This window comes from Balaenoptera physalus (genome assembly GCF_965194825.1).
Source record: "Balaenoptera physalus genome assembly, chromosome: 18".
Lineage (NCBI taxonomy): Eukaryota > Metazoa > Chordata > Mammalia > Artiodactyla > Balaenopteridae > Balaenoptera > Balaenoptera physalus.
In genome coordinates this window covers 65,359,274-65,384,553 of record NC_138899.1, presented here as the reverse complement: position 1 = coordinate 65,384,553, position 25,280 = coordinate 65,359,274, and the positions used below count along the sequence as shown (strand labels likewise).

The window sequence follows — 25,280 nt, the reverse complement described above, 5'->3', positions numbered from 1 at the left end:
TACATTTCTTCATAATTACTATGGAAGAAATTTGGAGACGTCACCACTGGTTTCATTTTTTTCTAACAATAACAGCTGCCAGTTTTTCAGCATCTACTATGAACCATGCTATCGATGCCACACACATGTTCTTCCTAATCTTGGCAACAGTCCTGCAGTGACAGAGATTGCAGGTTGCCTTCCTATCACATAGTGCAGCCACCATTCAGGTGACAGTGGCCGTGTAACATAGTTGGCCAATCAGATCTGAGAGGAAATTATTAGGATGGTTCCAGAAAATCTCTTTTCTAAGGAAAGCCAGCTCAGCTGACTTGCTTTCTTTTCTTCCTCTCATCTCTTTTACCAAAGCAAACCTACAATACTTGAGGTGAAATAGCTTATTACCAGTTGAGAAGCACTCATTAAGACTGGCTGAACAAAAACCTGAGAAAGCCTCATGTTCTTAATGATATTATAAAACTTAAGAGTGGACAAACGAGGCCTGCCTGGACAGCCTAACACTGACACAGGTGATAAAAATAACCCTTGTTTTTCAGGTTTCTTATTCACGGATGAATGCAACTCTCAACTGATTCACCTGCAAAGAAAATGTTGACCATTCAGTGTCTGAGAGGAGGCAACCCAGCTGGTAGAAAATAGGACAATAATTTGATACATAGGTATCAGAATCATTAATGATCTGATTTAAAAGTGCTTTGAGAATCTTGGATTTTAAGTGTTATATATTATGGGGAAGGTACAATTGTTAGGGGCTATTGAAGTATTTCCCTTAATTTTATTTCAATATATTTTTACCTTGGACAAGTGTCTTTAACCCTGGGCCTCAGTTTACTTATCTTTAATACAAGAGAATCACACTAGATTGTCTCTAGGATTCCGTCCATTGAGAACTATTAGAATGCTGTACATATTGGCCTATAATGAAACAACAACTTGGCCCCCAAATGCATAATTCCTGGCAGTCTTATGAGTACTAGTGAGCCATAAATGTTTGCAATACAGAATTTAATACACAGGAGTCACATTATAGACTTAGAGGAATAGTCTTAACAGACATGTAGTATCATTATACTCTGTGTTGAGGTTTAACAGAAAAATGCTGAATGGAGTCACTAAAAGAACGTGGACTTGGCCTTGAATTTTGCTTTTCTAGACAGACTGTGCTTTTTTTTAGAAAAAAACAAAAGTGCTATACAAGTACAATGCAGAGCATAGTAAAAGCCCTCTTATCCAACATTGGTAGGTGATTGGTGGACTGAAAAAGTCAACTAAAGCAGAGAAATTTAAAAAATGCCACTACATACCTAAAGCTAAAATAACTTGAACTGCAAATGTACAGTTGGCTCTTGAACAACAGGGATTTGAACTCTGCAGTTACACTTATACGCGCGTTTTATCAATAGTAAGTACTACTGTACTATATGATCCTCAGGTGACTGAATTCATGGATTTTTTTTTTTTTTTTTGGCTGCGCCGTGCGGCATGTGGGATCTTAGTTCCCCGACCAGGGATCGAACCTGTGTCCACTGCGTTGGAAGCGTGGAGTCTTAACCACTGGACCGCCAGGGAAGTCCCGAATTCATGAATTTGATGTGGATGGTGGATACCCAGGAACTACAAAAAACGGAGGACCAATTATAAATTATAGTCAGATTTTCCACTGTGTGGTAGGCTGGCGCTCCAACCCCTGCTTTGTTCAAGGGTCAACTGTATTTCATTTGTCAATCTTTTGAAATGCAAAATATTTATAGATTTTTACTTTTTTTTCTAGGCTTTTGTAGTTGTTTTGCTTACACCTAATTTGACAGCGATTTACTTAGTGACTTTGTTTCACGTTCCATTGGTTTATGTAATAATTAACATAATACAAGTTCAGCTGGTATGAAGGGGCTTGGGGGGAAAAATGCAACTGATTACACAAGCATGGAACTTGTAGTGGGTGAAGTTCACAATGATAGCAAAGGAAATTTTACTAGTTTGGGGCGTATACCACAACGTGGGCATGTTTTAAAGAGGGAATGAGGAGCATCACTTAATCTGGCAAACTAAGTGGACGTCATGAGTGCTCCTACGTGCCCATCATCTGTGATAGATATTGCCTAGTAAGATGTAAAGCTATTTTACTCACTGTTTTAGAACACTAGTGTTTGGAGACTAGCGAACTGAATATTAAAATGATATTCTTACTAACATCTTAGAAGCTCTCACCCCATTATCCTTCCCACTATGTTCTTATGAGCAAATTCCTCCCTTATACTATATTTTGTTGACTGGCTCCCTTATGTTTTCCTCTGTGTCTGAGGCTCTGCCTTGTTTTTGTTCCAAGTATCCCAGTTCCTACATCTGCACTGGGATTGGAGCCCTAGCCCTAAGTGCCAATTCCCATGGATGGGTCAACGACAACTCCTGTCAGGCTTGCCCTGGATTATGCCTCTGGATTCAGATCTAGGTTCTAAGTCTATTCTGCTTTGTGACCTTGGACTATGTTAATTAATATTACTTGTTCTCCATTTCCTTTTCTGGAAAAGAAAGAACACTTAGCTTGCAGGTTTGTCAGAAGATTAAATGATCATGGGAAGCTCTAGCAGGAGTGCATGGCACAAGTAGGCGATGAAATGCATGTTTTCTGACCATTCCCTTGATTTCATATTTCTGACTCAGAGCTCTGACCACCTACAGGTATGCTTGTTGAATGTCCTAGAGGTTGACCACCTGCCAGCCGGGATTTTTGCCCGTGAAGAGCTCAGAAGGTCTGCTTGCTTGTCCATACTATCCCCTAGCAGCCACTAAAGAGGTTTCCCTGGAGCGTTTAGCTTGGTTGGCTTGGGCAGCCATCCATTTCCCATTGCTCCCTCGGACCCATTCTCTCCACCTCTGAATCTCTCTATAATTGATTTTGTCATTCAATATAGATTACACATCTGCCATATACTGACATATTAGTCAGGGTTCTCCAGAGAAACAGAACAAATAGAAACAGAGGAACAGAACATAGAACATACATATATGTGTGTATGTATATATATATATATATAGAGAGAGAGAGAGAGAGAGATTGATTGCTTATAAAGAATTGGCTCACACGAGCATGGAGCCTGAGAAGTCCCAACATCTGCAGTCGGCAAAGTGGAGACGACCTAGGAGAGCCAATAGTAGTCCCAGTCCAAAAGCTGGCAGGCTTGAGACCCAAGAAGAGCCAGTGTTACAGTTTTGGGTCTGAAGGCAGGAAAAGACTGAAGTCCCTGCTCAAGGCGGTCAGGAGGGACGTCCCTCTTACTCAAGGGAGGGTGTCTCTTTGTTCCATTCAGGTCTTTGATTGGATGAGACCCACCCACTTGGGGGAGGGCAATCTGCTTAACTCAGTCTACCTATTCAAATATTGATCTCATCCACAAACACCCTCACACACACCCAGAATAATGTTTGACCAAATTCTGGGCAGCCTTGTGGTCAATTAACATCACACTGGGCACGGTGCTGGGCATTGTTCATATTCTTGTCATTGTTTCTGGTCTCAGGGAAGTCAGTGCCCCTTCTTTCACGTCCTCGTGTTCCCACCTGTGCTCTTAACCCTGTCGTTTCCTCTCCTGAGACTGCCCCACCCCGCCATACCTCTCTCACACCTTCAGTTTCCCCCCATTGTTTCTCTACCTGAAAACATGTTCAGGTTTTTCCTTCACTTTAAAATAAAGGTTCTCTTTGGTCCTTTGAGCTACCATCCCATCTTCTTTTTTTTAGTTCAAAAAGAGAAGTTTATATTCTCCGCCTTTAGTCATTCACTAAAATCCCTGGTGGGAATTCCCTGGCAGTCCAATGGTTAGGACTCCACACTTCCACTAAAGGGGGCTTGGGTTCCATCCCTGGTCAGGGAACTAAGATCCCACAAGCCGTGTGGCAGAGCCAAAAAAAAAAAGTAAAAAAAAAAAAAAAAAATCCCTGGTGATCTAATTCACCTTATTTCTTCTGTCTTTATATTCCTTATAAAAGTCAACAATGGCTTTCTCAAATCTAATAGCTTTTGTTCAGCCTTCACTTTGTTGTGTCATTAACTTTTGAAAAATTATATTTTCCTTTTGGAAATTCTCTTTTTGCTTTGGCTTTGGTTGTCCACCTGTTCTCTGCTAATTTGGTGGGTTTCTCTTTCTTGTCCTGTCCAATTAGGTAATGTCCCTCATTGCATTTTGAACTTCTTTTTGGCATTTACCAAATTCCACTCCATGTTTTAGTTATTTCTATCACACAGGTTTAAAAGGGAAGCACCTAGCTCCACCACTTACTCCTTTTCCCTGCTTTATTTTTTTCTAGAGTACTTATCGCTGTCTTACAAATATAGAGTTTACATATTTATTGTCTCTCTCCTCCTCTTCCCCATGTGGGCAGGGATTTGGGACTGTTTTTTTCACTAACATATCTCCAACATCCAGAGCAGTAACTAGTGTTCAAATAGTAATTGTTGAATTATTACAAAGATTAATGTATAGGGCTGTTCAGTGCATCCTTATTTATAAAAGTAAAACATCTAGAAATAAAATATCTGGTAATAAGAAAATAAATCATGATACATCCATGGGATGGAATATTATGCACTTTTTAAAAGTCATATTGAAAGCATTATTTAATGAAAAATGCTTACATTATATTAGGTGGGAAAAAAGCAGGATAGAAAAAATATATATAAAAGACCCTAATTCTATTTAAAATATAAAGGAGGGAATATATACTAAAATGTTCTTAGTGGCTATATCTGTGTAGTGAGATTAAAAGTGAATTTTGTTTTCTCTGTTATTTTTGCATTTTGTAAATTTTTGACAGATTCTTTTAAACAAAATTTAAAGTTAGAAAATTATAAAACTTTGAAGAAAAATGCTTCCTTTTTCAATTGCTTTATTCTATTCTTCTTCAGTCTGAATGAATTTCTCACTTCAATTAGGGATATTATTTGCATTTATCTTTTGGCACTGATTAGACTGTGCTTAGTATTATGTATCTTTATTTGCTCTACTAGGCCCTACACTTTCTGAAATCAGAAATCATGTCTTATTTATAATTTTCAGAGCCTACAATACCTGTCTCTACATTCAATAACTGTTTGAAAGAAAAAATATTTTAAAATGTTTTAATAGCCAGAAATAATGTATGGTGTTAGTTGCTTAGGGAAACCATCAAATCATGTAATTTTCTTTTATTGATCCGATGTCCCTCATGACTGCCTTGAAAATACTCAGGTTTAAAGCCATGTCGGAATGATGACTATGGTTCTGGCTCAAGACAGCTACGTAGGAAGACCTTGAACTCACTTCCTGCCATGGACACAATGTATCTACAGCTGTATACAGAACAATTTCCTCTGAACAAAAACGTAAAAACTGGCGGAGCAACCCCTTCACATGAGGCAAACCAGAGGGAAATCACATTGAAGCAGGTAGAAAGGCTGAGACACAATCTCACTGTAATTCCCACCCCTGGCATGGCGACCTATAATCAGAAGGGAACTCAAAACCCAGAGCTTCTTCTGAGGAGTGAAGGGTTCATACCCGACATTGGGCACCCCAGTTTTTAAAACCAGCACCTGAGAGAATGATGACTACAGTACAAGCATTTTCACCTCTCTGTTGGTAAAAATTATTTACATATTTTACTAGTTGCTGGTACATTACATGAAAACTTCTGATTCTGGAGTAAACCTGGGCATGATAGATTTCAGGACTGACACATTAAGGTAGTTAGGCTAGGCTGGTGTTAGAAAGAGACCATGGGACAAATGGATCCAAAACACATGGTGCAAATATGATGAGTTTGTTTCTTGCTCTTAAGGATGGATGTTCTTGGTTGGCAGGCAGGTTTCTTCCACCCATTTAGAGTCCCAGTGTCTTCCATTTTATGGCTTCCCAGGTTATACAGCATGTGCACTGTATGCTAATTGTATTTACTAATCTCTGCCACCTGTAGGTTAGGTTGTAGGTTCAGTTGAGGGCATAGAATTGCCGGATTCAGCAAATAAAAATACAGGATGCCCAGTTAAACTTGAATTTAAGATGAACAACACAATTTTTTTTCTTATGAATTTATTTTATTTATTTTTGGCTCCATTGGGTCTTGGTTGCTGCGTGCGGGCTTTCTCTAGTTGCAGTGAGCAGGGGCTGCTGTTCATTACAGTGGCTTCTCTACTTGTAGAGGAGCACGGGCTCTAGGCGCGTGGGCTTCAGTGGTTGTGGCGCACGGGCTTAGTTGCTCCGCGGCATGTGGGATCTTCCCAGACCAGGGCTCGAACCCGTGTCCCCTGCATTGGCAGGCGGATTCTTAACCACTGCGCCACCAGGGAAGCCCACACATAATTTTTTTAGTATAAGTATGTTCCACATAATATTAGGTACATAATTATACTAAAAAATTATGCATTATCTGAAATTCCAATTTAATTGTGGGTCCTGTATTTTACCTGGCAACTCTCTGAGGGTAGCGAGTAGGTCTATCTCATTTAACACTGAATCCCCAGAATCTTTAAAAAAATTTTTTTATTAGAGTATAGTTGATTTACAATATTGTGTTAGTTTCTGCTGTACAGCAAAGTGAATCAGTTATACATATACATACAGCCACTGTTTTTTTTTTTTTTTGGCTACACTGGGTCTTTGTTGCTGCACGCGGGCTTTCTCTAGTTGTGGCGAGCAGGGTCTTCTCATTGATGTGGTTTCTTTTGTTGTGGAGCACGGGCTCTAGGTGCGTGGGCGTCAGTAGTTGTGGCAGGCGGGCTCAGTAGTTGTGGCTCGCAGGCTCCAGAGCATAGACTCAGTAGTTGTGGCGCATGGGCTCAGTTGCTCCGCGGCATGTGGGATCTTCCCGGACCAGGGCTCGAACCCGTGTCCCCTGCATTAGCAGGTGGATTCTTAACCACTGCGCCACCAGGAAAGCCCTATCCACTCTTTTTTAGATTCTTTTCCCATATAGGCCATTACAGAGTACTGAGAAGAGTTCCCTGTGCTATACAGTAGGTCCTTATTAGTTATCTATTTTATATGGTAGTGTGCATTTGTCAATCCCAGTCTCCCAATTTATCCCTCCCCATTGAATCCCCAGAATCTAAAACTGTACCTGTTGACTTTAAGATAAATACATCTCTCAATAATATTTAATGAATAATTGGTATTCTGCCTGTCAGGGAGAACGTATATTAGCAAAGAATACTTATTATTATTAATTAGAACAATACTGCTATTAGTAAGAACATGTATTATCAGCCAAAAATAGTTATTATTAATACTACTTGTTATAAAAATACTAAGTATCAGCAAAGAATACTTACCAACAGACAAGACTTTAAAATGTATCAGCACTTCAAACTACAAATGTTTTCAGTAAATGGATAAAATCTGTCTTCCCCTTGATGTCTGCACAGCTCTGCCTCTCACTTCTTTCAGGTCTCTACTCAAATGTCATTTTCTCAATGATGTCTTCCCTGTTCTCTATATCTAAAGCGGCAGCCCTTCCCCCTCTGCAACACTGTTACCTTTCCTGCTTTAGTTTTCCTCCTTCACACTTAAGAGTGAACATACCATATACTTATCTTCTTTACTGCCTCCCTCCCCCACTAGAATGTAAACTGCATAAGGACAGGCATTTTCCAACCTGTTTTATTCACTGCTAAATTTCTAGCTGCTGCACATACTAGAGATTCAATAAATATTTGTTGAACCAATGACTGAATAAACACCATTGGTTCTTATTATAAGTTATAGTTACCAGTAGTTTGATATTCACTTCACATGATGCACGATGGATTTAATCTCACAATATCATGATTCTGCCTGCATCTACTCAGTTCACCAAGTCCTATCAATTCATGGAGTTTATCATCTCCATGTCTTTTATTTATTTATTTTTCCATAAATAATATATCACCTCCATGCCTTTTATTTATTTTTCTATAGATTATTTTTATTTTTAAAGATTTATTTATTTACTTTTGGCTGCGTTGGGTCTTCGTTGCTGCACGTGGGCTTTCTCTAGTTGCGGCTAGTGGGGGCTACTCTTCGTCGTGGTGCGTGGGCTTCTCATTGCAGTGGCTTCTCGTTGCGGAGCACAGGCTCTAGGCAAGTGGGCTTCAGTAGTTGTGGCACGCGGGCTCAGTAGTTGTGGTGCATGGGCTTAGTTGCTCTGGGCATGTGGGATCTTCCCAGAACAGGGCTTGAACCCGTGTCCCCTGCATTGGCAGTTGGATTCTTAACCACTGCGCCACCAGGGAAGTCCCCATGTCTTTTATAACACCTGCCTTACCTTACTGTCCCTGTTGTCACATCCACAGTGATTCCTATTTGTTCCCTGAATTAAGGCAGAAATTGCCTAATTGGTCTCCTTGCTTACTGTATTCCCATTCTAATCCATCTTCCCAATTGTTACTGAAGTTATCTTTCTAAAATGAGATTCTGATTATATTACTCCCTTACCACAAAACTCTGTCTTCCTATCACCCGAAGATAAAATTCAAAATTTCTTACTTGGACACATGAAACCCTTGATGTGGTCCAGCCTCAACTCCTGCCACTCTTCCACACACATGTTCCAGCCACATGGATTTCTGTCTGCTCAAATGTCCCTTTGTGAGATTAGCTGCTCTAGCCTCAGTACTCACAGTGCTCTTTGTATATTCTAATGATGCTTATCTTAAAAGCTACAAGCACTAAATAGTATTTCACCAATTTTTTTTTTTAATGTTTATTTATTTATTGGCTGCACCGGTCTTAGTTGCGGCATGAGAGATCTAGTTTCTTGACCAGGGATCGAACCCAGGCCCCCTGCATTGGGAGCGCGGAGTCAACCACTGGACCACCAGGGAAGTCCCAGCATTTCACCGATTTTAAAATGTACATTGCTTTCTCTTTTAACATCTCAAATATTGGAATTTAGCTTTCAGTAGTTGCATCTTATAATGCTGTCACCAGAAGGCAGTTGTGATGTAGCTGTCATAGCCTGTACATGCACAAACTTCATGATTATTCTTGGTGGCACAATGAGGCAATTGCAAACCTTAGACATTTTAGTCAACTAACCGTTTAAAGAAAGGACATAAATCCTGTTTGTGGCCTGAAAACCTTTCACTGACACCTTCTAGTTGGATCAAGAAAGCACCAGAATCAAAACTTGTGGAATGGAAGCCAATGGTTTAGAAGAAAATACTGAAGACAAGAGTGGAGTATTCTTTTAAAACATGTTGTATCACTAATGCTCCTGGTTGGTAGAATTCAGTACAGCATGGAAAAATTCTAATTGGTAAGAAAGCAATATGTCTTAGTTTACTTTTATTTTTAATTTTTTTGTTGCACCGTTTGGCTTGTGGGATCTTAGTTCCCCAACAAGGGATCGAACCTGGGACCCTGAAGTGAAAGTGCCCAGTCCTAACCACTGGACCGCCAGGGAATTCCCATGTTGTAGTTTAATTAGCAGCATTTTTTGTTTTTCTTTCAGTGCCCCAAAGTAATGGCATTTCTTAGAACACGTGGTGTCTCAGAATTGATAAAATATGGTATCTTATCTTGCATTTTCAAAACAATCTTCTAAGACAGGTCTGGTTGTATCATGCCTGGGGTCTGCTGACATCATAAGAGTGTATTCTCACTACTTTTCTGTCTTCTTTCCATTAAACTATAAACTCTCTATGGCTTACCATAGTGATAGGGTTTCAATAGTGCCTGTCACATAGTAGGTGGGCTATTAATAGTTGTTTAAATAATTACTGCTACGTTCATGCTCCTTTGATAGAGAAACTGTTCCACTTTGATTCTAATTCTCAATTTGGATATGTTCATTTTCAGTACTCATCTTGAATCGCCTAAGACTTCAACTATTACTGTGAAATGCTGCCCGTTGGAAAGGTCTAATTTCTTAATAGTAGTCCTGAGTAGCATTTTTTCCTGAGGATTGACATTATATAATTTTATAATTGGTATTATATAATATTATAAATTAGGATGACCAAAATTAAATTTCCTAATATATTATTTGAATACTTTCTGCTACATAATTTCACATCTAATTTTTTACGCTTATTACTTCATTGTTTTTGATGTTCTCAACCTCTCAACATCACTATTGTGATCTCAAAGAGTAAAACAGAGAGCTGAGCAAATGAATGGTAAGACAGCCAAAAGAAACTTTGTTAGGTTACATGTGAGGAACACTAAGTTCATCTGATTATTCTTTTCAGATGGTACAACCAGATACCATAAGCCAAGTCATTGGCATGTAATTATTTTTAAACCGTGTTACCCTGTTTAGTTTAAAATAATTTAAAAGGGCTCTGGTTGGCTCCTACAAATGAATATAATTCATCAGTTCTTAATTCTGTTAGAATAGCTCCATTTCAACAATTTAGGCTATTGTTTAAGCCAGAGTCACCATTCTTTCAGAGGGTTTTGTATAATTAATTCATTCCCTTTTAAATCAGAACCATAGCATTTGGGCAGCATTCCTTTAAAAACAGCAGCAAAGAGCATGTTTTCTCCCACATACTTCTTCCCACCAATGTCCTCCCAGAAAAGTCTTCTCTAATCCCTTAGACTGCAACAGCACAGGGCTTAGCACACCCTACTCCAACTAGTTTTCCCTCTAGCATTGCAAGAGTTCACTGTTTCTTCAGTTGAGTCTGATGAAATAGTTGGCTTGCATTTGGGGGCCATGTTTTAGAAAAATAAGCCTGCATATAACCAGAATCTTTCTAGAATCACATTCTAGAATCACAGAGATTGAGTGAAGAAGAGGTTCATGTTTCCCATCTTGTGCTTCCTGCAAGGCCTAAGCTCATTGAGGGGAACAGTGGGAGTCTCTGGCATTATTTTGTTTTCTCTTTTTCCTTTTTGTCAAACATAGTTGAATTCAAGCAATTTAAATATGCATATGATGAAACTCCACTGTTATCTATATTGGTGTCACATTTATAGTTTTTTTCCCTTTTAGTCTGCAGATTTATTTTAGGAGTTTTAAGAAATGTAATAACTCTAAGGGTATGTGAATTTTTAAAGTTATTTACTGAGTACTACTAGATGCTAGACACATACATTATTCTTATACTTTAAGCATGTAGCTCTTAATCAGCATTATTTAAGATTCACCTGAACAGCTTTTTAAAAAATGAGAGGTAGAGGGCCCATCCCAATTCTACTGTATCACTTTCCTCTGGGTTTGGGGATTTGGTACATTCATTATCATTTTTAAGCTCTATTGATAATGCTGATGTGCATCTCCTGGCCCAGAACCACTAATTTAAGCCATCACCAACTAATAGCTTAATTGCCAACCAGAGTCACTAAGAATAAACTTGGCCTATTTCACAATTTTGTCTAGGGACCACTCGTCAATGCTTCCTGGTTTTGGACTGCCTCTTGATTTGCTGCCTATGTATGTCCTGATTTTTTTCCTGTTCTGCCTTGGGGCCTTGCCTTCCAGCACTTCTGGGCCTCTGAACTGGAAACCTGGCCTTTGATCTCAGGTGCCACCACAAGCATAGGTTCTGGTTATATGCTCCACGTTGGCTCCTTGGACTTGGCTCTCCTGATCTTTGCATCTAATCCTGGCTCTACCATACACCTCCACTTATGACCCTAGTGCAACAATCTGCCAACTCCATGGAGTCAGGGAAGAAAGACCATGGTGGCTCCGTTGGAAATGATTTCAAGTAACGGCAATAGGTAAGGTCATTATTAATGCATGTTCATCTACCTCACTCGTCTAGTTCTATTCCCTTCAAACACTGCTTTGTACTCAGCACCCTAACTAAAAACTCCAATTTATATGGAAAAAAATTCTTAGCCTGGAATAAAGGCCCTCTACCATCCAGACCTGACCTACCTTTCTGGATGTTATACTGTTCTTCATGTACCTGGTGCTCCAGCCTAGCTGAACTTGACTGTTCCCCAGGAAGCCATTGGCAATGCTGTGCTAACTTCCTTTCTTTACTACATTTCCAACGTCTAGAAGGAGTTTTCACCAGCAGCTTCTTTTCCTTTACCCACATACCCAAATCCTACTGATCTTTTAAAGCAGTGTTTCTCAAACCTGAGAAACGTAAAAGAAATTATGATTCTAGAACATACATTTTCTGACAGGCAGGAGTCCACAGAGCACAGTTTGAAAGCACTGATAGAGAAATCTGAAGACCAACTCTACGAAAATCTCTTTCAGTTGCAAATTATCACTTTGAAAGAAAAAATTTCTTTATAACTAATAAAACAATTTGTATATTGTCATTAAAATGAAAACAAAAAATTTAAAGTATCAAAGAACTCTAATTCTTATCTCCAGGGTCTAGGATCCCAGTTTGAGAAACATTGCTTTAAGGCACCGCTTAAACTTACTGACCCTGGAAAATGTTCTTTCATTACCCTAGGGAAATAAAATTTTCTCTTTTCTGAATTATTTAGTATCTAATCACTTTCTACTCTGTAGTAGCTAATAATATGTAGGCAATATTCTTCTAGAAAAACCACAAACTCTTTGAAGGCAGGGACAATATTTTAATCATTTTTTAACTCCACTGGTCCTCAGCAAATATTGGATGTAAGCTCGCTACTCCACTTTATTTAGTAGTCCAAATCTCTTAAAAATATTTTACTCTTCTATGGCACATACAGAACACCATATTACTGAATAGCCCTACTATTAAATTAACAAAAATTCAGAGGTTGTCTTAAATATTAGGAAAAGTCCAAGTTATAAAATTCAAAATTTAGAAAAAGTGCCACAAAACATGTCTGTTCTGTGTTAATGGTAATAGGAACAACTTCTTTGAGTGACCAGTAGGCAAATAATTAAGAATTTCAGGATAAACAATCGAAATGCTAGGCTAATAGGAGAGGCCCTATAAATCTCTACAGTCTTATACCGGTCTTATGTCCCTAATTCAACTTGTATTTTAGGCAATGTCTTTAAGTTTTCAACTAGTATATCTGAGGCAACTCTTCCTCGGACATGATTTAGGAGAGGAATCATTATGCCATCAAGCCTGATGACAGGGGCTGGTTTTATCCGAGAACGTCTGCCTTCATGCAGTATTTGGATCGAGTCTGAGACAGCATACAGTGCAAGGAAAGAGCACTAGCAGGGTTATGGAGAACCCATGCTATGTGTCACCGGGGCAAGCCAAGTCAGTTTGTTCATCTAAAAACAAGAGTAATGGACGCTGCTTTTCTAAGGCCCCTTTTAGCTCTGAGATTGATAGTCTGTGGCCCTAAGTAAACATGGCTTGTGAGAGGTTATTTCTTTGGGTAGGACGGGTTATTTTTCCCCGAGTATAAAAAGGGCAATAAACTGTTTATCGATATTTGAGTCTTCCCCCGCTGCCCTTTTAGGACTGAGTTCGGAAAAAAAGGGTTTGTTCCCTTTCTGGTGGGTCCTCCAACGAGAGGGCTCCTGGCCAGGTCCAGCCCTCACCCTCGGTCGCTGCCCAAGGCCGAGCGAGGCTGCGGGCGAGGATCGTCCCTCGCCCCCACTCCCCTACGGGAGCGGAGTGACTCGCGGAGGAGATTAGTCCCTGGTCATAAACAACGTCTCACTTCCCTTCCCCCGCCCCGGGCCCGCCCGCGCTGGGGCCGGCCCTCCGAGGCCCAAGGAACCTCCTCCGACGACCGCGGGCCCCGAGCCCTCCTCCGGAGGATGACCGCCAGCCTGCCCCGACTCCTAACCGGGCGTTGGATCACTCTACTCATCCCCTCCTCACCCGCCCACCGGGGAAGGGGTTCGCTACAGCGACCTCGAAACAGGAGCTGAGGCCAGCCTCCATTTCCCTTCCTCCGACCCCTATCACCTCCAACAGCCAAGGAGAGGGCGGCGGGCCTCACGCGCAGACTCACGGCCGCGGCCGCCCTGCGCGCGCCGACGCAGCCCCCGCCCCCACACCGCCGTCCTTCCGCGGGCTGTCCCCGCCCCTTCCCGGAGCCCGCCTCCGCGTCTGCCGGCCCGCCTGCTCGCCCCTCGCGCTCGCTCTCGCGCGCACCCGACGCTCCGCCTCCGCGCGTGCTCCATAACTGTTCCCGGAGCCAGCCTCCAAGCTTCCCCCGCCCCTGAGCTGTTTGAATATGCTAATAAGAGGCCAGGGACCAGCCAATAGATTAGCGGGGCGGTGCATCACGTGGCTCGAGGACGTGTCAGGGGCGGAGCCTCTGCAGCCCCTGCCCGAGTTAAAACCGGAGTGTGCGAGAGAAAAGCGCTTCAGTAGAGAGAGGGGCTGAGAAAGTGGTGACACCGCCGGGGTGCGGAGGGAGTCCCTGAAACTTCTCCCAACAGCCCCAGGGCCAATCTCCCCTCAGCCCACTCCCCTCTTCGCCAGCTCCCAGGTCCCCACTCCCTGCACCGGGGGTGGGGTTGGGAGCCAGGCCCGTCTCCCGCTGGGACACACACAGGGGCCGGGAGCGGGGACGGGACCCCCGAGGCGGGGGGGACGGACCGACAGACAGACGGCCGGGCGCCCGCCCCAGCGGGCAGGCAGGCAGGAGGAGGCGGAGGCGGGGGTACGACTGGGAGGACTGGGTCTGGGGAGTTTCCTCTCAACTATCGGGGGAGAAACTCCCCGCAGCCGGAGGAAAGACCCAGACCGTGTTTTCCTCCCGGGGGCCGCGCTCCCCCGCCCCGCGTAGCGGCGGTCGCCGCCGCCGCCACCGGCGCCTCCACCTCTACCATCTCCTCTTTCTCCACCACCTCGGGCCCCGGTGTCCCCGGCCAGCACTATGCCCATCTTACTGTTCCTGATAGACACGTCTGCCTCTATGAACCAGCGCAGCCATCTGGGCACCACCTACCTGGACACGGCCAAAGGCGCGGTAGAGACCTTCATGAAGGTACCGACTGACCAAGCCCGGGCGGCGACCCCGGTCCGGCGGCCCGCGGGCGGCAGGGGTGGGGGGAGGGCGGCCGGGGGCGGCTAGGCGGAGGTGTCGGGGACCTGACTGCGGGAGCTGCCGGGCTCGGGGACCCCCTCCCCCACCGCGCGGGCGGGCGGGCGGGCGCTGCAAGCCGGGCTCGGCCCGGGCCGGGGCTCCGGCCCCGGGCGGTGTGCGGGGGCCGATCTGTGTGTGGGGGGCGGCTGCGGCGTGTGCGGTACTGTGGGGGGCGGCGGGGCCGCTGGGCGCCCCTTCTCCGCCTGGTAACCTCGCCTCTCTCTGCTTCCCTCTCGCCCGCCCTGTGCCTCCTCCCGTCCCCCACCCGCTCTCCCGCAGCTCCGTGCCCGGGACCCTGCCAGCAGAGGAGACAGGTATATGCTGGTCACTTTCGAAGAGCCGCCCTATGCTATCAAGGTAACAGCCCTCGCCCTCCCCCTTCCCTTCCCTTCCCTGTTCCTTCCTCTCTCACCCTCCCCGCCCCCCCATTCACCCTTCATTATGCTCCCCTCCCCCACCCGCTGTGCTCCAGGCGCTGAGGTCTTTTCCCCTGCGGGCTCCCACCCCCTCCCCCGCTACGGAGCGTCCTGGCGCGGCGCGGAGTCGCCGGGCCACCGCCGTCCCCTCCCCAGCCCGGCCCGGCGGCGGCGGCGGCGGCGGCGGCGCTGCGATCAACATGGCCGACATTTCCCCTCCGCGGCGTGAGCGGCAGCAATGAACTGTGGGGGATATTTATTCAAGTTAGCCCGAGTGACAGCCGGGCCCGGCAGCGCTGAGCCTGGGTCTGCATTAAAGGGGAACCGGCCCGAGGCCGGGGCGGGGGGGGGGGGGGTGGGTGCCGCGGGGCTGGGGCTGCGGAGTCTCCCCGAGAGGGCCGCGGGCCGGTGGGACAGCGCGCTAGGTGAACTTCGCAAGTCCCGCTCACTTCTGCTTTCCACCAGTATCTCTGCATCCCCGAATTCTGGGTATGAGGCTGGGGAGTACGCTTCCCGGGGAAGTTATAAAGTACGAAGGCTGGTAGCTACCGAAAGCTGTAGAGCCAGCAGGTTTATTCTTGGCCTCCTTTGGAAGAGAGTTTCCTCAGCAGTGATGCGGTATTGACACGTTACTCAAAACCGTGCAGCAAAGTGAAGCAGCTCCTTGGTGAACGGCAGATTGTAACGGCCGTCCGTGTGCACATGGCTTTGAAAGATGAAAAAAAATTCTTACGTTTTTCTTTTCAGGCCGGATGGAAAGAAAACCATGCAACGTTTATGAATGAACTGAAAAACCTTCAGGCTGAAGGACTTACGACTCTTGGCCAATCCCTAAGGACAGCTTTTGATTTATTAAATTTAAATAGATTAGTAACTGGCATAGACAACTATGGGCAGGTAGGTTGACTATTAAGGTGGAAAAACAGTTGATTTTTCTTTTTGTGGAAAAACAGTCCAGTCCCGAAACTATATAACGTGAAATACAAGTGTAAAACATTTCAGATTAAAATCCAGTATGCACATAATACAAAAGTGAAACTCTGACCACACTGTATATGGTTTTATAGCCCTCATTTTTTTTTCTTTTTTAAAATGTATTTGTGTTCAGAATTCGAATCTGAATTCTTTGCTATGAAGTTGACATAAATTTAGTTTTAATCCCTTAAAGTTCACTCAGGAAATAAACAGGAAAACATCCTGCCTCACCACACTCAGTTTCTCTGGTAGTCTATCCACAGGCAATTGTGCAACTGTTGCAATGACTGACAGACACTAGTTGATTAGTGGTCTTAAAATGTTAGAGGAAATTATTCTATTTGTTGTATCAGGGTTTAATTTAACCATATTGTGTAGCTCTGAAAGGTAAGAAGGTTTTCATTGTAGTGCACTAATTGGCTGAGTACATTAAGATTTCTCAGCTTTTGAGGTGTGTCCAATAAGGCACTATGCAGGAAGAATTCTGAAGCCATTCTTGAATTAAATGGCAGGTCCAGAGTTTTGTTTTTAAACTCCAAACCCTTGGAAAAGAGGCTGTTTGAAAATATGAAAGAACCCTTCCTTTCTCCCTTAACTCTCCCAGTTCCTCTATTGCACTTGCTGTTATCTCTTTGAAGATGAGACAAGACCATTAAATCACATGATGGTTCACTATGGGATAATGCAAGGTGGTCCATTATAACACTTTCTGAGGTAACTGGCCTGGGAAGTAAAAGATACTGAAGAATGTGTAATGTTACACGTAACAAAGGAATATTAAATCCAAGGAGTTCAGTTCCTATGTTGTTGTGCAAAGCACTATTACCACAATGATACTTTTAGGCACACATTTTGTTCTTGTTCCCAAGTTCCATGAGCCACAGTTTTAGGAGTTTCACAAATTTCAGGGAAATTCTTCCTGCAACTACAGCTTTTGGTTTCTTTATATAGAAAGAAGCAGAATTGTTCCCTTGTTGTAGAAATGTTTATGCTTTACTTCTTAAGGGTAACTATTCAGTGCCTGAACATCTTTGGCTTTGGAAATGGCTGAATGTAGTTCTATTGCATTTAAAGTATATGGTGCAACTTGGAGTTACTTTGTTTCTATCTTTATGGAATTATGGAATTGCACTTCCTGTATTTTCTCACACATTAATCTTTTTCTGTTTCCCCTTTCATGCTGCTTTCTTTTTCAGCTTTTAGTAAGTTGGGCAGATTTGCCATGAACTTTTCAGTTTGTTTCTTTAAAATAATGGATTTATTTCCCTTTCATATTCCTTTGTTATCTGGAGCGCTGTGCAGTCTTATTGCTTAAGGTTTTGATCTAAACTTTGAGTTCAAAGACAGATATGAAACTTACCATTATTCAGTTATCCTTATTTCCTTATTATTGGATATACTAACTGTTATTATTTGGTTGGCAGGTTGTCAGTGTATAGCAGAACTACTAATTTCCTGTTCTTCTGCATCACATTTCATAAGTGGGAAAGGCATTTAGACACGTTTACCTTCTACCTCCTATTAAAAATATTTCTTAGGTGTTTCCTTAGAAAAAACTGATTGTTGTGGAGAGGCTGAGGACATTTGTAATTTAAACCCGTATTTTCCTTTTCCCAGTTGCCATCTTCCACCAGAGGATGCTTAAGTTCTTGTCTATAAAGCTCACAAAAAGTTTGAGGTTGAAGGTGGTCCTGCTGTGCTCTTACCACTTTGACCAAGAGAAGAGCCTGGAGATAGGATGTTTTTGTATGTTAAGATTTATTAATTCAACACGGGGGAGAGATTATGCCTTTCAGTTATTTTGATGAATAAGCAAGGATGCAAGGAGTAATATCCTGAATTGCCACATGAAAATGATACTAGCATTAAAATAACTAAGGAAGCCACAATTTTCCAAATGAAAATGACAATGATTGAGTCTAATGATTATGATTCTCATGATTAACTAGAAGAAAACATCTTCCCAGAAGACATTTTTCATCATAAGATTTTTTTCTTGCTGATTTAAATATACATTTTCTATTCAAAAAAAGGATAAATTATCAAGAAGTTTGGATGTCTCAAATATTTAATACTGAATATAGTTCATGTATTTTCTTCGTAAGGTTATCTGCCTATTTTTTGTGGAGTACCAGTTTTCTGTAACCTCAGTGTTTCTTGTAAATACTTCCCGTTTCATGCTCTATATTAGGATCTTTGGAGCCCACAGTACTAAATGCTTGTATATAATCTCAGTAGTTGAAGGAAATAGAAAAGGTGAGCTAGATGAAAGGGCATATTGATTTTATAGAACATCTAAAAACCTTTAAGTTTCTGAATAATTTTTCTTAAACACTTAAATGGGGTTTATATATATATGTATCTGTATATTTATATAGATATCTCCACACGTGTTCCCACCACCCACATACATGCACATATGTGGTTTCCATAATCAATTCCAAGAGTATTTTTAATATCTATATCTATATTGCATAAGTTTAGTTGGCATATCTACAAATAAAACGTCTTTGAGATATTAGCTAGGATACTAAGAAAACTTGCAGGGCATCAGTAAGGTTAAAGTAGCTAAGAGAAAAATGATTCTTGGTGAATGTTTTCTCAAGCACTTTGGATATCTCACTAACAAGTTCCTTGCATATAGAAGTCCTTATAAATATTTAATTTTGATAATCAGTACCATTTGCTGATACTTCTACGATCATGGAACAATGTGTAGTCAATCTTTTCTTTATAAATTATGATAACAACTTATTAAATTGCTTATCCTTGCAGCTAAATTTGATAGTTTTTTTTTTTCACATGTATTCACCAGAGTTTCAAATAATGCTGATCTTTTGAGAGCCACTGAAAATTTGAACCTGCCTTAATATCTAAAGTTTGGACATGTATAAAGTTTTAGAGGTCTGATTAAAGTTTCCTATGTAGATCGGTTTATTTTTCATACTTTTCCAAATTGTTCTGTTTTCTGGCAATGTTTTCAACATTGTTTATTATTATTATTTTTCTTTAAGTTAGGTTCCAGTTAGGTTTAGCTGCTAAATATTACTCTGGCCTGCAGTTCATCATTTTTGTCACTGGACTGATTCCACACTCCTACTACTCAATATACTAGTACTGATTCAGTTGTTCTAGGACTTAGAATGGTACCTGACCTACTATTGTATGCCTTTGGTGAAGACAATCCTTGAGTAATACCATAAAAGGAAGTATAATATATGTTTAATTTTTTGAGGGTTTTTTATTCCAAGTGTTTACCTCATTGAGAAATGGTGGCTTTTAGACACCATCAAATTGAATGAATCTTAGGGAGAATAATGTTAGCCGGTTTTATTCTTCAGCATAAAGAGCTATTTGTGAACTTAGCAGATAATTCAGGTAGATTTCTAATAATACTGCTTTTTTCCCTTTACCAAAGCAGTACCCATTTAGTTCTCAGGTAGTACATAATAAAGGCTTCTCTTTTAATGTTGGTAGGTGAAGTAATGAAAACTTGATTCCCATTTGGGTTTTTGGTTTCCTTTAGGCTATCAAGAAATATGTAAACAATAGTTTGGTATTTATTGACCTATAGATATCTTTTCAAAAGAAAGTAGATTATTATACTTGAACATTCTGTGCTGAATATAAACTGGAGACATTTTTTAAGTCTCTGAACTTTTTTTTCTAATTTTTAAATTGTGGTAAAAAACACATAGCATCAAATTTACCATCCTGACCATTTTTAAATGTACAGTTCAGTAGTGTTAAGTATATTCACATTATTGTGCAACCAATTTCCAGAACATTTTCATCTTTCAAAACTGAAAGTCCTTTCAAAGCAATAACTCCTCATTTCCCCCTAACCCCAGCCCCTGGCAATCAAAGAAGGGCACCATTCTACTTTCTGTTTCTATGAATTTGACTACTCTAGAGATGCCACCTATAAATGGAATCATACAGTATTTGTCTTTTTGTGACTGGCTTATTTTACTTAACATAATGTCCTCAAGGTTCATACATGTAGCATGTGTTGGGATTTCATTTCTTTTTATGGCTAAATAATATTCCATTGTATGTGTATACCACATTTAAAAAATTTTTTTGTATATACCACATTTTGCCTACCCATTAATCTGTTGATGGACACTTTGGTTGCTTCCACCTCTTGGCTGTTGTGAATAATGCTGCTATGAACATGGTGTAAATGTCTCTTGAGATCCTGCTTTCAGTTCTTTTGGATATATACCCTGAAGTGGAATTGCTAGATTGTATGGTAATTCTATTGAAAAAAATTTAAGGAAATGCCATATTGTTCTCCATAAAGTTTGCACTATTTTATATTCCCACCAATAATGCACAAGAATTCCAATTTCTCCACATCCTTGATAACACTATTTTCCTTTTTTCTAATATTAGCCATCCTAATGGATTTGAAGTGATATCTCATTGGTTTATTTGCATTTACCTAGTTATTATTTATATTGTACATCTCTTCATATGCTGGGTGGACTTTTGTATACTGGCTTTGGAGAAATGTCTGTTCAAGACCTTTGCTTATTTTTTAATTGTTATTTTTTCCCGTTGTTGGTAGGAGTTCTTTAAATATTCTGGATATTAACCCCTTATCAGGTGTGCAATTTGCAGATTTTTCTCCCATTCCACGGGCTGCCTTTTCACTCTGTTGATTGTCCTTTTCACAGAAGTTTTAATTTTTGATGTATTCCAGTATATCTATTTTTTATTTTGCTGCCTTTGCTTTTAGTGTCATATCCAAGAAATCATTGCCAAATCCTATGTATTGATGCTTTCCCCCTATATTTTCTTTCAGGAGTTTTAGTTTTATGTCTTACATTTACGTCTTTAATCCATTTTGAGTTAATTTTGGTATATGGTGTAGAATGAAGTAAGCTTCATTCTTTTGCATGTGGACATCAAGTATTTCCAACACGATTTGTTGAAGAGACTGTCCTTTTCCCTTTGAAAGGTCTTGGCGAGCGCCTGAACTTTAAGCCTCTTGAAATTATTTTCAGTAATTATTGATGGATAGGCGACTCTATAGTCAAACTTGCTTAAATGTTTTTTCTCCATCTTTAATTGTGTAAAAGAAGAGCAATGGCTAGGAATGTGAAAATTGGATTCCAATTCTGACCTTGACATTGAATTACTATGACACATTGGGCAGTCACTTTACTGCCCTGTGCCTCTGCTTCTTCATTCCCCAAATTGCCAGTAATGAAGCCATTTATACCCTTACAGAATCGATGAGAGTCTGAAATGGGATGGTATATTAAAATGTAATTTAAAAATTATGAAGTGCTCAGTAGACACAGAGCATACTTTTTCTCCCCTCCATAGATTCACCTCTGGTTTTCTGTTATTTTTCACCTTTGAATTTGAAATTAGTTACAAAAATCTAGTGATATTTAAAGCTGATTTTTATTACATGCTTTGAAATCTGTTAGTAGCATATTAAGTATATGTATATTTTTCGCAGGGGGGGCTTTATATTGCTTCCTGGGGAAGCAGTGTGAAAGGTAAATATAACTTGATCAAAGTTGTTCTAATGGCAGTTGATAAGCATGGGATAAAGTACAAGGATGGTATTTTAAAAAAAAACAATGTTAAATGAAAACTGGATGAATATCAATTAGCAGATAAGTCAGAAAGCCATTCTTTCATAGGAATACAAGTTAGAAAAGGAACCCTTAGAAGACAAAAGCACATGTTTTAGGATTCTTTCAAATAGGGAGCTCCCCCTAGTGCGTTTAAGATGAGATTTACACAAGTTTGATATGCGAGGAACTTTTGAGGAGCACATCTATTAGGTAGATCAAGGGATGTTTTTTTTTTTTTTAACTTTTTTTTTTCCCCCCAATTATTAATTTATTTATTTATGGCTGTGTTGGGTCTTCGTTTCTGTGCTAGGGCTTTCTCTAGTTGTGGCAAGCGGGGGCCACTCTTCATCGCAGCACGCAGGCCTCTCACTATCACGGCCTCTCTTGTTGCGGAGCACAGGCTCCAGACGTGCAGGCTCAGTAATTGTGGCTCACGGGCCCAGTTGCTCCGTGGCATGTGGGATCTTCCCAGACCAGGGCTCGAACCCGTGTCCCCTGCATTGGCAGGCAGATTCTCAACCACTGCGCCACCAGGGAAGCCCCTCAAGGGATGTTTTAAAAAGAAGGTTTGACTGAGCTCAAAGTAGTATAACATGGCTATGATTTATTTCCTATTGAGCATTAATTTAATTTATTATTTATTTATTTATTTATTTTTACATCTTTATTGGAGTATAATTGCTTTACAATGGTGTGTTAGTTTCTGCTTTATAACAAAGTGAATCAGCTATACGTATACATATATCCCCATATCTCCTCCTTCCTGCGTCTCCCTCCCAGCCTCCCTATCCCACCCCTCTAGGTGGTCACAAAGCAACGAGCTGATCTCCCTGTGCTATGCGGCTGCTTCCCACTAGCTATCTATTTTATATTTGGTAGGGTATATATGTCCAAGCCACTCTCTCACTTTGTCCCAGCTTACTCTTCCCCCTCCCCATGTCCTCAAGTCCATTCTCTATATCTGTGTCTTTATTATTCATGTCCTGCCCCTAGGTTCTTCAGACGCTTTTTTTTTTTTTTGGATTCCATATATATGTGTTACCATATGGTATTTATTTTTCTCTTTCTGACTCACTTCACTCTGTATGACAGACTCTAGGTCCATCCACCTCACTACAGATAACTCAGTTTCGTTTCTTTTTATGGCTGAGTAATATTCCATTGTATATATGTGCCACATCTTCTTTATCCATTCATCTGTTGATGGACACTTAGGTTGCTTCCATGTCCTGGCTATTGTAAATAGAGCTGCAGTGAACATTGTGGTACATGACTCTTTTTGAATTATGGTTTTCTCAGGGTATATGCCAGTAGTGGGATTGCTGGGTTGTATGGTAGTTCTACTTTTAGTTTTTTAAGGAATCTTCCACACTGTTCTCCATAGTGGCTGTATCAATTTACATTCCCACCAACAGTGCAAGGGGGTTCCCTTTTCTTCACACCCTCTCTAGCATTTATTGTTTGTGGATTTTTTTTAAAATTTATTTATATTTATTTTTGGCTGTGTTGGGTCTTCGTTTCTGTGCGAGGGCTTTCTCCAGTTGCGGCGAGTGGGGGCCACTCTTCATCGCTGTGTGCGGGCCTCTCACCATCGCGGCCTCTCCCGTTGCAGAGCACAGGCTCCAGACGCGCAGGCTTAGTAATCATGGCTCACGGGCCTAGTTGCTCCGCGGCATGTGGGATCTTCCCAGACCAGGGCTCGAACCCGTGTCCTCTGCGTTGGCAGGCAGATTCTTAACCACTGGGCCGCCAGGGAAGCCCTGTTTGTGGATTTTTTGATGATGGCCATTCTGACTGGTGTGAGGTGATACCTTATAGTAGTTTTGATTTGCATTTCTCTAATGATTAGTGATGTTGAGCGATCTTTCCTGTGTTTGTTGGCAATCTGTATATCTTCTTTGGAGAAATGTCTCTTTAGGTCTTCTGCCTGTTTTTGGATTGGGTTTGTTTCTTTTGATATTGAGCTTCATGAGCTGCTTGTAAATTTTGGAGATTAATCCTTTGTCAGTTGCTTCATCTGCAAATATTTTCTCACATTCTGAGGGTTGTCTTTTCGTCTTGTTTATGTTTTCCTTTGCTGTGCAAAAGCTTTTAAGTTTCATTAGGTTCCATTTGTTTATTTTTGTTTTTATTTCCCTTTCTCTAGGAGGTGGGTCAAAAAGGATCTTGCTGTGATTTGTGTCATAGAGTGTTCTGCCTATGTTTTCCTCTAAGAGTTTTATAGTGTCTGGCCTTATATTTAGGTCTTTAATCCATTTTGAGTTTATTTTTGTGTATGGTGTTAGGGAGTGTTCTAACTTCATTCTTTTACTTGTAGCTGTCCAGTTTTCCCAGCACCACTTTGAAGAGGCTGTCTTTTCTCCATTGTATTATTCTTGCCTCCTTTATCAAAAATAAGGTGATCATATGTGCGTGGATTTATCTCTGGGCTTTCTATCCTGTTCCATTGGTCTATATTTCTGTTTTTGTGCCAGTACTATACTGTCTTGATTACTGTAGCCCAGTAGTATAGTGTAAAGTCAGGGAATCTGATTCCTCCAGCTCCATTTTTCTTTCTCAAGATTGCTTTGGCTGTTCGGGGTCTTTTGTGTTTCCATACACATTGTACAATTTTTTGTTCTAGTTCTGTGAAAAATGCCATTGGTAGTTGATAGGGATTGCATTGAATCTGTAGATTGCTTTGGGTAGTATAGTCACTTTCGCAGTGTTGATTCTTCCAATCCAGTAACATGGTATATCTCTCCATCTGTTTGTATCATCTTTAATTTCTTTCATCAGTGTCTTATAGTTTTCTGCGTAGAGGTCTTTTGTCTCCTTAGGTAGGTTTATTCCTAGGTATTTTATTGTTTTTGTTGCAGTGGTAAATGGGAGTGTTTCCTTAATTTGTCTTTCAGATTTTTCATCATTAGGGTATAGGAATGCAGGAGATTTCTGTGCATTAATTTTGTATCCTGCTACTCTACCAAATTCATTGATTAGCTCTAGTAGTTTTCTGGTAGCATCTTTAGGATTCTCTATGTATAGTATCGTGTCATCTGTGAGCATTAGTTTTAAAGATGGTAATTTAAATGACAAATTTCAAGACCCAGGTTTTATTTTCTTTGAAAATACTTGCTATAATTTATCTTCATAATTTTATACTCTAAATCTGTTTTCTAAAGGATCAAAAAACCACCCTCGTGTGTTTTTTCTAAAAGAGAATGAAAAAGAATATCCTAAAGACATCAATTGCATTCTTGATTAGAAATTATTAAAAATAAATCAGAAGTACAAAAGGTAAATAATACGTTCCGTTTCTTCAAAGAAATTTTTATTTTCCCTTTATGCAGAAGAATGTCAATAATTATGTATTAAACTGTACAGCTGAA

The 25,280-nt window shown here is 41.0% G+C and overlaps 1 protein-coding gene across 8 annotated transcripts in view; it reads left to right on the top strand.

Annotated features, from left to right (window-relative positions):
- Window positions 1-14,185: 14,185 nt before the first annotated feature.
- INTS6 (integrator complex subunit 6) overlaps window positions 14,186-25,280 on the top strand; it is a 109,312-nt gene continuing 98,217 nt past the window's right edge. For 6 of the 8 annotated variants that reach the window (XR_014255897.1, XR_014255898.1, XR_014255899.1 and 3 more), the window contains exons 1-3: window positions 14,186-14,825; window positions 15,204-15,281; window positions 16,088-16,237. Coding sequence is in view for 4 of the 8 variants with exons in the window: in XM_082434399.1 (XP_082290525.1) it covers window positions 14,715-14,825; window positions 15,204-15,281; window positions 16,088-16,237 (339 nt within the window). In the remaining 4 variants the exon portion in view is untranslated. Of the gene's footprint in view, window positions 14,826-15,203; window positions 15,282-15,396; window positions 15,566-16,087; window positions 16,238-25,280 lie in introns of those variants that run through there. The other 2 variants (XM_082434401.1, XM_082434400.1) reach the window with 2 other exon arrangements.